This window comes from Columba livia, chromosome 2 (assembly GCF_036013475.1).
Source record: "Columba livia isolate bColLiv1 breed racing homer chromosome 2, bColLiv1.pat.W.v2, whole genome shotgun sequence".
Lineage (NCBI taxonomy): Eukaryota > Metazoa > Chordata > Aves > Columbiformes > Columbidae > Columba > Columba livia.
This window is the reverse complement of record NC_088603.1, coordinates 49,181,095-49,194,796: the sequence shown is the minus strand read 5'-3', so window position 1 is coordinate 49,194,796 and position 13,702 is coordinate 49,181,095. Positions and strand designations below refer to the sequence as shown.

At 51.1% G+C, this 13,702-nt stretch overlaps 2 protein-coding genes across 2 annotated transcripts in view; both read left to right on the top strand.

Moving 5' to 3' along the window:
- Positions 1 to 3,060: 3,060 nt before the first annotated feature.
- LOC110357018 (uncharacterized) lies at positions 3,061 to 9,121 on the top strand. Its single transcript, XM_021284133.2, has 4 exons — positions 3,061 to 3,202; positions 5,305 to 6,666; positions 7,135 to 7,186; positions 7,648 to 9,121. The coding sequence occupies exons 2-4, from the start codon at positions 6,643 to 6,645 to the stop codon at positions 9,030 to 9,032; spliced, it is 1,461 nt and encodes a 486-aa protein (XP_021139808.2). The 5' UTR covers positions 3,061 to 3,202; positions 5,305 to 6,642; the 3' UTR covers positions 9,033 to 9,121.
- Positions 9,122 to 11,344: 2,223 nt separating this feature from the next.
- Positions 11,345 to 13,702, top strand: part of GLB1 (galactosidase beta 1) — a 48,436-nt gene continuing 46,078 nt past the window's right edge. The window contains exon 1 of the mRNA XM_065055137.1: positions 11,345 to 11,487. Coding sequence (XP_064911209.1) covers positions 11,434 to 11,487 — 54 coding nt within the window. The 5' untranslated portion in view covers positions 11,345 to 11,433. The remainder of the gene's footprint in view (positions 11,488 to 13,702) is intronic.

The following is a 13,702-nucleotide window of genomic DNA, read 5'->3' as shown; positions in this document are numbered from 1 at the left end:
AGGTTTGTAACTAATTTCTTCTGGATGGCAATCCCACTTTGTGTTTGGAGATTTTTTTTAAGCTCTTGTCCTAAATTTTAGAAAAAACAAATTGTATACAGTAAAGATCCTAACACTGTTTGGGATTGTGATCTCTGACTTGGAACTTCTGTAGAAGATATAGGAAGGAGAAAAGACTACAAAAGAATTGATTTGACATAAATTTAACGAATCTTTCACAATATTAAAAAATGGAGAACATTTTACAGAGATAAAAATCTTAGTTGTGAGTATAAAAATATAGAAAAATACTAATTAGTTAAGTAAACAAACAAATAAAAATAGCATGAAGAAGGAAGAGATTATTTTATGTGAAATGTGTAAAAAAGCAGTAAGGCAAGATGAGAAAACACTACCATGTGAAGGGCCACACGCATTCTTTATAGTGAATGAAGCTGCACAAGAACTTAATTGATGCGATGATTAGGATATGTTCACCCTCACTGACTACATCCATCTTCCACATGGGGAAAAAAGTACTCAGTTGAACTTATTTTGGGGTAACTGCAGGTGGCCCCTCACTTCTGTGGGAAGTGCTGGCAATGGGTCAGGTCTGGGTGCAACATGGCAGCCAACACAAACACCATCCCACCTCAGCTCTTGTTCTTTAGGGCGGGAAGCTCAAGTGGGGTGGGTGCCTCATGATCGACCAGCTGGGGACGGGTGTTGGTGCTTGGCCATCACACGGTAATTAACTGCAAACCAGCAACACGGAGGTGTTCTCACTGGAGGGGATGTGTTCCTGCAGTGTGCCAGCCTCCTGCCTCAGAAACTCGTTTATGTACTAGCAGCAGTAAAGTGTGCAAGGACACTAGAGTGACTGTCTTTTCTCCCCACTCTTGCAGTGTGTAGACAAGTGGTCATTTGATGTATTCATACTAAATGGTGCCAGTGGGATCAGACACTGAATGGAATTAATTTTCTGTGAACTTCTCACCAGCTGTGATGTGATATGATGTCATGTGATCAACCGTTCCAAGGTCAGTAGTTAGAAGATGGCTCTCCTTCCATCTTGGACATTATTGAACTTCCCTCTCATCCTGCTTTGTTCCATTCAAAATACATTTTTAGTGCTATTTGAAGGCTTTGTTGACGCTGTACTTTCCCTAGAAGATTAAAATAATCTTTTTTTTTTCAGTACTGGGATCAACTGTTATTTGAGTAGTGCATTTAGTTGCAGCAGAGCCCATGAAATAGGTGGTGTTCCAAACAGGCTTCCCCATGGGAAATACTGCATTTGATCCTGTGGGAACAAAGGTGCCATTCTCCTGAGATTCAGAGGACTATCAAGTGTACAGTCAAAAAAGGGGGGCTTGCATTGTTACAGAGGTTTGCAGACACAAATGTGACCTATCTTCGACAACTTTGAGCACGCTTAAATTTGGATGGCAGAAACATTGCACAGATCTTGACTGTTCTCCCCAATCAAATACTCCGCTGCCCCTTCTGCTCTTGACAGTTCCACTCTGTGAGGGTCCCCACTCGCTTTGTCTGGAAAGCGTTTACAGATCTGTGGCTTCTGAAATACCTTTGAAGAGGAACTAGAGAAATTGAAGGCAGACAGATTCCAGGGTGGTGAACAGCCATTGCAGTTTGGGTCCCCCTGGTGGCTCAGAAAGTTGCTGGCCCACTCAGCGAGGAGAATAAATAGCAGGGAAAGCTCAACGTGTACAGGATACACGTGCGCCTCATCCTCTTCTTACTCCTGATTACTTCCACAGACAGAAAACACAATGCCTTTTAGTCTGATCCCATGTGGCAGCTCTTTCCCACCTCTTCTTGCCTATGTGGCTGAATGGGGTTTCATATTCTGTCTGTGAGCACAATAAAGCTAGGCAAGTGTTAAAAAAGAGAGAACTGAAAGGACATGAAAATACGTGAGCAAGCGTTGGAACAGTTTGGATATTTTTTGTTCTAAGAGAGAGAGAGATGATGTAGCAGACAAAAAGAAAAAAAAAAAAAAAAAAGAAACTAAAACAAAAACACCCACCACCCTGAGCCAACCCAAACCAAAAAGCCCCAGTATTTTTACTCATGTACAGAGCAAACTTGATGCAAAGACCTTGAGGTGCAGCAAGACAGTCAGTTCAGTGTGTTCCCTGGTTTGCTGCAAGCCCTGGGCTCCAGTAGCCGGTGCTGCAGACCTGCCCATCTGCTCCATGGCTCCATATGGGAGCAGACCACGTAGTGCTGTTGATTAGAAACTAAGGTGTAATACAATAGTTGACACCGTGGCCCGCTCCCCACTGGCTGTGGGGTTAAAGACCTTAAAGAGGAGAGTTCTTGACAGAGGAGCTCACAGAGGTATTTTTTTTCTGTAGGAGCAGTTTTCACAGCAAAGCCCCACTTCCATGTTTTATTCCTACCATTAAGATGCTTTTTTTTCTCATGCATCTCCTGAAGTAGTGATGGGATGCTGCTTCCATGCACATTGGCAAAGAAACACTTGCCTTTTAATGCTCTCATCCTTCTTTCATCACTAAGACTCAGGAAACAGGTAGAATAGTGAGCCCATGGCTTGTATCCTACCACAGATAGTAGGAATGCAAGCTGGGGAAATCAAACTCTCTGTTTTTTTGTATACAAGGCATTTGCTGTTCTGTATACCCAAACTTGCAACGGTGAGGTGTGTGTAGGAGATAAATAGGATGATTTTATAGGTGGTATTGGATCAGGACAGCAGTGTTGCTGTTCTGGAAGATGACCAGTCAGACACAGCCCTAAGCATTCTCTTCTCCCAGCTGCACAGCGGCAGTTCCCTCCACCTGCTCTTGTGTGCCTGTGCCCTTGCCCCTCACCATCTTGAAGGTGCTGGGCTGGGCCCACAGCACATATGTCAGCGTCCTGTCAGTGACACAAGGCTTCGTGTGCAGCCCCAAAAGTGCCAAATTAGAGAGGAGAGCATGTTTTCGTTTGAATTTATTTTAATTGGGCTTTATTGGTTTATAAACTGTTTTTTATTGGTTTTTTTATAGGTTTTTTAATTGTTTATGGGCCAACCTTGCCAAAACTACTTCCTGTTGCAACTGAAATCTTCTCTTAAAGAAGAGCTGTCTCTCCATCTTGCATGTTTCCAAGAATGGGGCATCTACCACCTTCGATGATCTGGTGCACTGCCAGGGTGGATCTGGCTTAATCTTCATTCACCCATTCTGTATCTGAGGTGAGAGCTGGCTGACAACAGCCACCCCCCACTGGCTTCCTCATCCTCAGAAGGAAAAAATGCCATCTCGAGGCCCCAGTAACCTTTATGGTGCTCCAGGGGAGTCCAGTGGTCTCCAGTGGTGTCCTGTGGTCTCTGGCAGTCTCTGACAGTCTCCAGCGGTGTCCTGTGGTCTCCGATGGTCTGCAGTGGCCTCTGATGCTCTTCAGTGCTATTGTGGAGTCTCCAGTGGTCTCCAAGGGACTCCTCTGGGTGCTGTGAGGCTGCCAAGCAGAAGATGGCATCCCTTCTCACCTCCTCCCCAGGGCTCAGGGCAGAGGAGATGCCCCAGTCAGGAGGGGCAGGGTGGGGGTTGAAGGCAGGGCTCATTTGTGGCTTGACAGCGGCTGATCTTGCCAAGCCTGCCAGAGGTTGCTGTGATGCCACCTCTGTGTAGCAGAGGCTGCGGGGGCAGCACTGCTTTTTGGGAGGCAGCTGTTTGCAGTGTCCCTAAGAGCCCCCGGCCATCCTGTGGCGCTTTGGGCACCATGGTGTTGGAGGCAGCCCGGCGCTGGTGCTGTGGTGCCCCACCAGGCCAGCGCCAGGTCAGTCCACATCCATGGGCTCATGCTTCTCTCAAGGTGGATCCAACTCCATGGGCTCATCTTCATGTTGTGGAGGGTCAACCTCCATGGGCTCCTCTTGCCTGTGGGAGCTGCTGCTCCCTCCAAGCAGCTTCAGTTTTCTGGGAAGTGGAGGCATCTTCAGAGGTTCCCTGAACCTCCTGTCACGGAGGCACCCCGAAATTAGTTTAAGAGACAACAGGGTCCAAAACAACTTTTATTAAACCGTTGAGAAACAGGGTTTTAGCACTCCAAAAGTGACTTAAATACAGGTTTGGATATCAGTTGAGGAAAATTATTAAGGGGCAGCAACTAATACAACAGGCGGTCCAGAGAGTGCATGCACGTGGCTTCACCAAAACAATGCCAGAGCCATCTCTGAGTCCCGGAGAAGCACACACTTGCCTGAACACGGTGTGGGATGATTTTAAAGAGATACACGTACTCGTAGTGAGTACGGGAAGTGTACACTCACGATTCTGCGAGGGTAAATTTATAATACACTCGCAATCCTGCGAGGGTTAATTTACTTACACGTGCAAATGTGCACGGAATATTACACGTGCTTATGCGGAAGCACGGGAGGAAAATACACTCGTGATTGTGCGAGGAAATAATTTATACACGTACTCGTGTTGAGCACGGAAAGTTACGTGTGCAAATGTGCACGGAAAGTGCATGTGCTTGTATTAAGCACGGAAGGAAAATACACCTGCGATTATGCAAGGATTAATTTTACACATGCTCATTTTGAGCACGGAATTTTACACGTGCATATGTGCACGTAAAGTATAAATATACTTGCAATCCTGCGAGAAGTTTTACTCACAGCCGTGGCGGCAAGGCAAGCGGAGTCCCCATCCCGGGGAGGGGGCTCTCGGCGGCAGCATCTTGCTCGTGCTCCGAGAGACCCGCGACAATGGGCGGAGTCTCGACGAGAATCACGTTTTTTATTGGCTGATCAGATCTGACTGTAGGCATTCTAGAAGCTTCTCTGCACCCCCACACTGGCTGTGGGGTGCCCCTGAAGTCTCCAAACATCCCCCACACTGGCCGCACTCCCTTCTCCTGATGGCCCTGGCCAGGGTGCTCTGGAGCCAAACAAAAGAAGCTGTTAGCCTCAAGTAGCAGAGAGAGAGGGAGATGTGCCTACTCCTTCCATACTGAAGGAGGGAGGGAAAGAGAGGGGGGTTTGCATCCTGCCAGACCTCCTCTTCCTCCTCCCACTCAACGTGAGCACTCGCTTCACTGGGCTCTCCTCTTGCAAGCATGATCTGACTGTGGGGCAGCTGGCACAGCTGTGTTCCAGCCGCAGGGGTGACAGCTGTAACGGAAGGCTGGTGACATCACCAACAGATACTGCAGTGCTGGGATCCAACCCAAGAGCATGCTGCACATTTCCCTTTTCCTTCTCTTTTTCTGTCTCTTTGTCTCTTTCCCTTGTCCTTTTACTTTTCTGTCTTCCTCTTCTCTTCCTGTTTCTCTGCCTCTTATTCTCAGAATACTCCCTGCCTTGGTGCAGCAGTCCCAGAAGTCATCAGCCCACAGGACAGTGCCCCATGAGCTGCTGAACACCGGGTCTGTCACCTTCTCCTGGTTCCCAGACAACTGGGTCCTGCCGAAGAAGGCCCAGGAGGTTCTGGAACTCCACCTTATAAAGAAGAAGCTGCACCATGAAGGGCACTTGCCTGCAAAGTCACCACGCTCAGTTCCTGGACAGCACCATCCAGAAGCAGACGGCCAGCTCCGCCGTGCTCCCTGGCCCTGCAGTGGGGAACCTGAGGTAGAGGAGGACCCTCATCTCCCCTTGCGCCAATCTGCCTCTACCCTTGTCCTCTCCCAGGTCAGCCCCAAGAGCATGGGGGGCAGGACTGAGGATGGGGCTGTCAGAGAGGCAGCTGCTGGGCACCAGGACAGCAGCCGGACACAGGGGGTCCTCCAAGAAGGCGTCCCTGACTCACGGGCAACTGGAGAGGCGCCGGGCAAGAAGCCCTCTGCTGCTGGCTGGCACAGGGAGCCAGCAGAGCTCGGTTGCCCTCCTGGTACAGCGTGCAGGAAGAGCCTGGACACCCACAGCAGGATGAGGGTTTCACACCTGGCCAGTAAAGTGATCACCTTCCTCATAGAATTTACCCTGCGCCCTGCACTCCTAAAGTGGGCAGTCTACAGGATCCTGGCTTCTATTGTCCCTGTCCAGAGCCTCAGGACAGCAAACACAAGGCCTTAGCAAGGATCAATGGATGAAGGACAGGGACAGGAAGCCACGAGGCACAGAGGAGAAGACCTTGTTGAAATGGCAGCTGAGTACACCCATCCAAGCCATGAGCTGAAATTGAGCTTCACCAGGCATGAAATTACTGAGGAGGTTATTCAGCTACAAAGAAACTTTTTTTTTTTTTTTTTTTAAATTAATAAATGTAACAATGGAAAACAATCCACTAGCACTTGCTGGTAATGGACCGTTCTGCAAAACTGCTGCAATGGGTGCAGGAAGCTGCCAGCCTTTGTCTATTCGTGAAGGAATCTCCGCATTAGTTGCCAGCTCCATGTTAAGCTACAAGCCCTCACACATCTCCAGACGTGGCTGTGATGGATCATCAGGCAAAGTGAGGCTAGAGACAAATTCCTTTGCCAGGAGTGCCCCCAGTCCAGAGGGCTGTTGCAAGGGATCCTTGGCTTCCATCGTCTATATCCAGAGCCTCAGGATACAAGGCCTCAGCAAGGAATGGTGGGACAAAGACAGGTACAGGAAGACATAGAGCATGGAGGAGAGGACTGTGTTGAACTGGTGGCTGAGTATAACCATTCCGGCCACAAGCTGCCAGTTTCTCCAGGAGAATGCTGTTGGAAACAGTGTCAAAGGTGAGTCACCCAGCCCCTGGAGTCCCTCTTGCAGCATTTGTGATGTGCTCAGGAGGCTCACAATGGCTGTGACCTCACTGTCTCCGCCCCATCCCCGGAGGACAAAAGGGAGGCAAGAGCAGTTTCAAAGGGCTGCATTTGCTCTTGCATTCTTAACCTCAGCTCCAGCATGCTGGAAACTGTGGAAATTACTCTCTACAGCTGGCTTCCCTTGCTCTGGGCCAGCACATTCCTCCTGCTCTTGGCAGCCTGGATCACCCAGTGCTGTTGGCGCAGACTCTCTGGCAAGTGGCACCAGGTAGGAGGAAGGCTCCTGGGGAGCCCTTCCCAGGAAGACTGGCCAGCTGACCAGCTTATGATTCGTTGGAAGTTCCTTTGCCTTGGGGGAACTGGGGCTGGACAGGACCCACATGCACCGTGGGTCAGGGCTCAGCCAAGGTCACTGACGCAGTGCTGCTGTGCTTGCAGGTCTCCTGCTGCAGACGAAGGTGCCAGTGGCAGAAAGAGGCCCAGGATCCAGGTGAGGCCATGCTCTTCCCCTGTGCCAGCTGCTGCTGGAGACAATGTGCCCGGTTGGCCATCCATGTGGCCTCTGGCAGCCAAGCTACTGTCACACCCTCACGTCCACAAGAGATGTGCTTGTCCCAGGGTGTGCTCTAGAAGGCAGCTCAGACCAGGGCTCTGGGGGTCCCCATCCGCCTCGCTGCCTTGATCTTGCACATCCCTGCTTAGGGAGTCTCATCCCTCCCATATGACCCCTTATCCCTCCTGTGGCCTTCTTCCTCACCCATGGGGCCTCTGCACAGTGCCGAGACAGTCCTGGACTTGTCCCAGCTGCTTGGATTCCTGGTGCTCTGGCTGCCAACCAAGTCTGGGCTGTGCCCATGCCCATGTCCTTCTAGAACTGGGCCCCTCACCACAGCACTGCACCCAGCTGTGAGGCCTCTGCTCAGGCTGCTGCGTCCCCCGGATGTGTTGCAGGCAAGAAGAGGTGGGTGTCCGGCTGCAGGTCTCTGGGTCAGTTCCTGTGCTACGAGCTCAACTGTGTGCAGTGCGCAGAGGCCGCCAAGAAGAGGAGCTGGCAACTATTTGCCCCGCAACGAAAACGCCGGAGCACCTTTGAGTGGAACTCGCCTTCCTCGTCATGCTGCAGGCGCTGTGTGGGACGCCGTGTGCAGATCAAACTCCTTCCCCAGAACAGGGGCCGGACTCACCAAGAGCCAGAGGCCCTGGAGCCGCTCATTCTGGCCACAGCCCAGCCCAGCATCAAGCTTCACAGCCAGGCTGATGAGCTTGCGGGGCCAGGTCCCTTGGTGCTGGACAGAAATATTGGCCACCAGGCCAGCTCGCCCATCACTCCAGTCTCACACCCAGCTGATGAGGGTGGTGGCCACCCGCTTGGTGTTTCGGATCCTCTTCCCATGTTGACACTGGAACGGGGAAAAGAGTTCATGAAGAGACTAGAGGGGCACATGTGGAGGAAATGCAAACAGATCCATCTCGGAACACTCCCTGCCTTGGTGCAGCAGTCCCAGAAGTCATCAGCCCACAGGACAGTGCCCCATGAGCTGCTGAACACCGGGTCTGTCACCTTCTCCTGGTTCCCAGACAACTGGGTCCTGCCGAAGAAGGCCCAGGAGGTTCTGGAACTCCACCTTATAAAGAAGAAGCTGCACCATGACGGGCGCTTGCCTGCAAAGTCACCACGCTCAGTTCCTGGACAGCACCATTCAGAAGTAGACGGCCAGCTCCACCGTGCTCCCTGGCCCTGCAGTGGGGAACCTGAGGTAGAGGAGGACCCTCATCTCCCCTTGCGCCAATCTGCCTCTACCCTTGTCCTCTCCCAGGTCAGCCCCAAGAGCATGGGGGGCAGGACTGAGGATGGGGCTGTGAGAGAGGCAGCTGCTGGGCACCAGGACAGCAGCCGGACACAGGGGGTCCTCCAAGAAGGCGTCCCTGGCTCACGGTCAACTGGAGAGGCGCCGGGTAAGAAGCCCTCTGCTGCTGGCTGGCACAGGGAGCCAGCAGAGCTCGGTTGCCCTCCTTCCGATTGTCAGGGTTTAAGGCAAGGCAGCAATAAACCACGGCAGACACTCCCTGTTACCCAAAACCAGGACACCGGTACAGCATGCAGGAAGAGCCTGGACACCCGCAGCAGGATGAGGGTCTTGCACCAGGGCAGAAAAGCGATCACCTTCCTCATGGATTTTGCCCCACGCCCTGTGCTCCTGAAGCGGGCAATCTACAGGATCCTTGGCTTGCATCATCTCTATCCAGAGCCTCATGATACCACACACAAGGCCTCAGCAACGATCGGTGGAGTGAGGACAGGAGGAGGACAAGCATGGAAGAGAAGCCTCTGTTGAACTAGCGACTGCTCAAGTCATGCTGGGAACAGGCAGCCTCTCTCAGTGTTTCGCCAAACTCACAATAAAAATGTGTTTTCTTGTGTTCAGATGGAATTTCAAGTTTTCATTTGTGCCTGTTGCCTCGCCTGCCTTGCCTATACCTCCTGAAGAGCCTGTAGCCATCCATCATGGCACACTAGTCACAGGTGTCATCCCACTAGCTTTCATTTATGCAAATGATATAATATACCTGGGACAGTACCAAGGCTTCCAGCTCCTCTTGCTTGTTTCTCATGCTGTGCACATTCATGTAGAAACACTTCAGGTGTGGTTCATTGTGCCCATCACCTTGTGGCGCAGTCTAGAGAATCTCATTAGCATGCGGCTCCTTGAGCTTCAGTATACCACCCCATTGCTCATTAATAACTAGCCTGGTATTGGCCCCTTCTGCTTTCTAATGTAGTTTAAAGCTCTATCAATCCTTTACAACGCTTTCGTGAAGAAATTTTTCCTAATATCCAATCTGAACCTTCCCTGGCGCAACTTGAAGCTATTTCCTCTTGTTCTATCACTTGTTACTCTGGAGAAGAGACCAACACCCTCCATGCTAAGACCTCCTTTCAGATAGCTGTAGAGAGCAGTAAGGTCTCCAGGCTAAACAGCCCCAGTTCTCTCAGTTGCTCCTCATCAGACTTGTGCTCCAGACTCTTCACCAGCTTTGTTGCCCCTCTCTGAACTCTCTCCAGCACCTCAGTGTCTTTCCTGTAGTGAGTGGCCTAAAACCGAACACAGGGTTCAAGGTGGGGCCTCACAAGTGCTGAGTATGGTGGGACAATCACTTCTCTAGTCCTGCTGGCCACACTATTCCTGATACAAGCCAGGATGCTGTTGGCCTTTTTGGCCACCTGGGTACGCTGCTGGCTCGTGTTCAGTTGGCTGTCAATCAGCAATCCCAGATCCTTTGCAAACCAGGGAGCTTTCCAGCCACTCTCCCCAAGCCTGTAGTGTTGCATGGGGTTGTTGTGACCCAAATGCGGGACCCAGCACTTGGCCTTGTTAAACCTCATACAACTGACCTCAGCCCAATGATCCAGCTAGCCCAGATCCCTCTGTATGGCCATCTTGCCCTCCAGCAGATCAACACTCCCACCCAGTTTGGTGTTGTCTGCAACCTTACTGAAGGTGCACTCAATCCCCTCATCCGGATCATTGATAAAGATATTAAACAGAACCGGCACAAATACTGAGCCCTGGGGAACACCACTTGTGACCAGCCGCCAACTGGATTTGGCTCCGTTCACCGCAACTCTTTTGGCCTGGCCATCCAGCCAGTTCTTTATCTGTTGCAGGGTACACCCATCCAGGCCATAAGCTGCCAGTTTCTCCAGGAGAATGCTGTAGGAAATGGTATCAAAGGCTTTACTGAAGTCTAGGTATACAATATCCACAGCCTTTCTCTCCTCCACCAAGCGGGTCGCCTTGTCATAGAAGGAGATCAGGTTGGCCACGCAGGGCCTGCCTTTCATAATCCCATGCTGACTGGGCCTGATTGCTTGGTTATCTTGTATGTGCCGTGTGTTCTTACTCAAGATGGTCTGTTCCATGACCTTTCCTGGCATCAAGGTCAGACTGACAGGCCTGTAATTCCCTAGATCATTCTTCCAACCCTTCTTGTAGATGGGCATCATATTTTCCAACTTCTAGTCAACTGAGACTTCCCCACTGAGCCAGGATTGCTGATAAATAATGGAAAGTGGCTTGGTGAGCATTTCTGCCAGCTCTCTCACAATCCTTGAGTGGATCCCATCCAGCCCCATACACTTGTGCGTGTTGTAAGTAGTGTAGCAGGTCACCAACCATTTCCTCTTGGATTATTTGGGCTTCATTCTGTTCCCCATCCCTGTCTTCTGGCACAGAGGGTGGGTAACCTGAGAAGAACTGGTCCTATTATTGAAGACTGAGGTAAAGAACGCAGCAAGTACCTCAGTCTTTCCCTTGTCCTCTGTTATTACGTTTCCCCCCACATCCAATAAAGGGTGGTGATTCTCCTAAGCCCTCCTTTTGTTTTTAATGTATTTACAGGTTGCCCAGAGAAGTGGTAGATGCCTGCAGACATTCAATGCCAGGCTGGACTGGGCCCTGAGCAACCTGTTCTAGTCGAAGATGTCCCTGCTCGTTGCAGGGGGGTTGGACTAGATGAGTTTTGGCACTGACAGCGGGGCGCCGGTGCTGTGGGTGCCGGTGTGCGTGGGAGGTGCCCGCGCTGCGGCCGGGCCCTTCCCGGGCAGGCGGCGGGGCGGGGCGGGGCGGACAGGCCAGGCCCGGCCCGGCCCGGCCCGGCCCGGCAGGCAGTCAGCTGACGCCGCCGTTTAATGGCATGGCGGCCTGAGCGGCGCCAGCTCCGCCGTGTCCTCTCGGAATGCTTCGGTTCCTGCTCCCGCTGGCCGGATTGGCAGTGCTTCTCCAGGCGGCGGTGAGTCCTCTTGTCTGCCCCTGAGGCCACCCGCTCCGGGGGGGCTGCGCCGTGCGGCCCCTTGCATTTAGGGGCGGCCCGGAGCTCTGAGGGGCGCGGGAGCCGGCCCGGCTCCCGAGGAAGACGATTAACCGTGGTCCATTTTTAGTTCGTTAGTGATTTGTGGTTCATGGGGGGTGTTATTCGGAGCGCGGGCGCCGGCCTGTAGCTGCACGCAGCGGGGAGCTGCCGGAGGAAGGGGGTGCTTCTCCTGAGGGGGTTGCCCGTTCCCGGCCACACCGGCCTTCGGTGTGTTGTACTGAGGAAGCGCCGGCGGTGCCTGCCCTTGCCCCCGGGCGGTAATCGCCGGGGTCGCTGTCTGCGGGACCTGGGGGCCGGAACGCAGCTGCCGGCTGTGCCTCTTACACCGTGCTATAAGGGCTCATTAAACAAGCCACGGGTGGAAGGGGGGAAGTGGAAGTTGAGTTGCGGTTAACTGATCCTGACACTACAATTGCAGATCCCATGGGAGAGCTTGCTCTTCTTGCTTTTCCTGTGGTGCGTGAGGAGAGGGAGAGGAATTTTTCCCATTCTGCCCAGGTTCAGAATCAGCGAGGCTGGTGAGGGGTCTGGAGCACAAGTCTGATGAGAAGTGGCTGAGGGAACTGGGGCTGTTCAGCCTGGAGAAAAGGAGGCTGAGGGGAGACCTTATCGCTGTCTACAACTACCTGAAAAGAGGTTGTAGCATGGAGGGTGTTGGTCTCTTCTCCCAAGTAGCAAGTGATAGGACGAGAGGAAATGGCCTCAAGTTGTGCCAGGGGAGGTTTAGATTGGATATTAGGAAAAGATTCTTCACGGAAAGGGTTGTCAGGCATTGGAACAGGCTGCCTAGGGAAGTGGTGGAGTCACCATCGCTAGAGGTGTTTAAAAGGTGTTTAGGAAATGTTCTTAGGGACGTGGTTTAGTGCTAGAGTTAGGTTGCGGTTGAACTTGATGATTCTGAGGGTCTCTTCTAACTGAAACACTTCTATGATTCTGTGACTTTCTTGCTGCTCTGCCCCCTGGCACACTACTACTGCCTAACCAGGGGCCTGGGCAAACCCTTAGTCTTTACAGCTGCTCTGGGAACTGTGCCTTCTTGTTTTTGCCTTTGGTTTGAAGCACAGTGTCGGTATTGTCTTGATAGATGTTGCTAAATGAATGATGCACAGGTGGTTAAAGCTGTGTGAAAAGTTGTGCAGCCTCATGGGAGACACTAATCAAAGGGAAGATGGGATGACAGCAAGTGTGGTCTCTGAGGGGTGGGTTTATAGCTGAGGCTTAAAAAAATTCTGAAGGTGGTGGGTAAGAGGAGTAGGGAACCAATAGTCACCAAATTTGGTAGGATTAGAAGAGGGGCACTTGGTGGATTTAGTAGATTAGCCTAAAATGGATAACTTTAGAAGTATATAGTGATTTTCAGGAATTTGCTGCTACAGGAGGTTGTAGAAGTGGACAGTATTTAACACATTCCAAAAAAATGATTAGTGAAATTAAAATGCATCAGGTTCATAAACAACATACAAAGATGGCTAGATAAGAATTTGCCTTCCAACATCTCTAACAGCTTTGTCTGATGGAGGAGTATGAAGGAAGTAGACAACAGGCAATGGCCAGGATCATGTAGTTTCTTTAAACAGCATTTCTTATTGCTGTTGTCCAGACAGAATATGGCGTGGTATCTAGAGGAACTGCAGACTTGAATCCATAGGACATTTCTTATACTCTTATCTTCCTAGGCTTGTTTATTTTCTGTAGAGGCATGTGTGTATATAGCACTGTTTTTTAAGACTAGTGTTGCAACAGCCGAGAGGGCTTGAGGAACTGCGACTGGGAGGCACGATTCTTTATCAGTCCACAGTTCCCTGAACAAGCAATGAGGGAAGGGGGTCTTAAAACTTGGTCTAGTCTTCAAAATATGGCAGGGTCCTGTCATCACGGAGGTGCTAATGTTCTTTTAAACTAGCTTGGCAAAGTATATGCTGCAGATAAGCAACCTGGCAAACTAGGTAGGGTTTGTAGACTCAAGCTCACTGCAGAGCCGTACAAGGCTGCTTTGGTTCCCTAGGTCAGAGGAAAAAAATATCTGGGGTATAATGATTAATTACTTTTTCTCTGACTAAGTGTTGACTAGTGACAGGAAGTGTTGTGAAAACTATGCAGTGACATATAGTCACTTTCAATAAGGTAGTTTGTT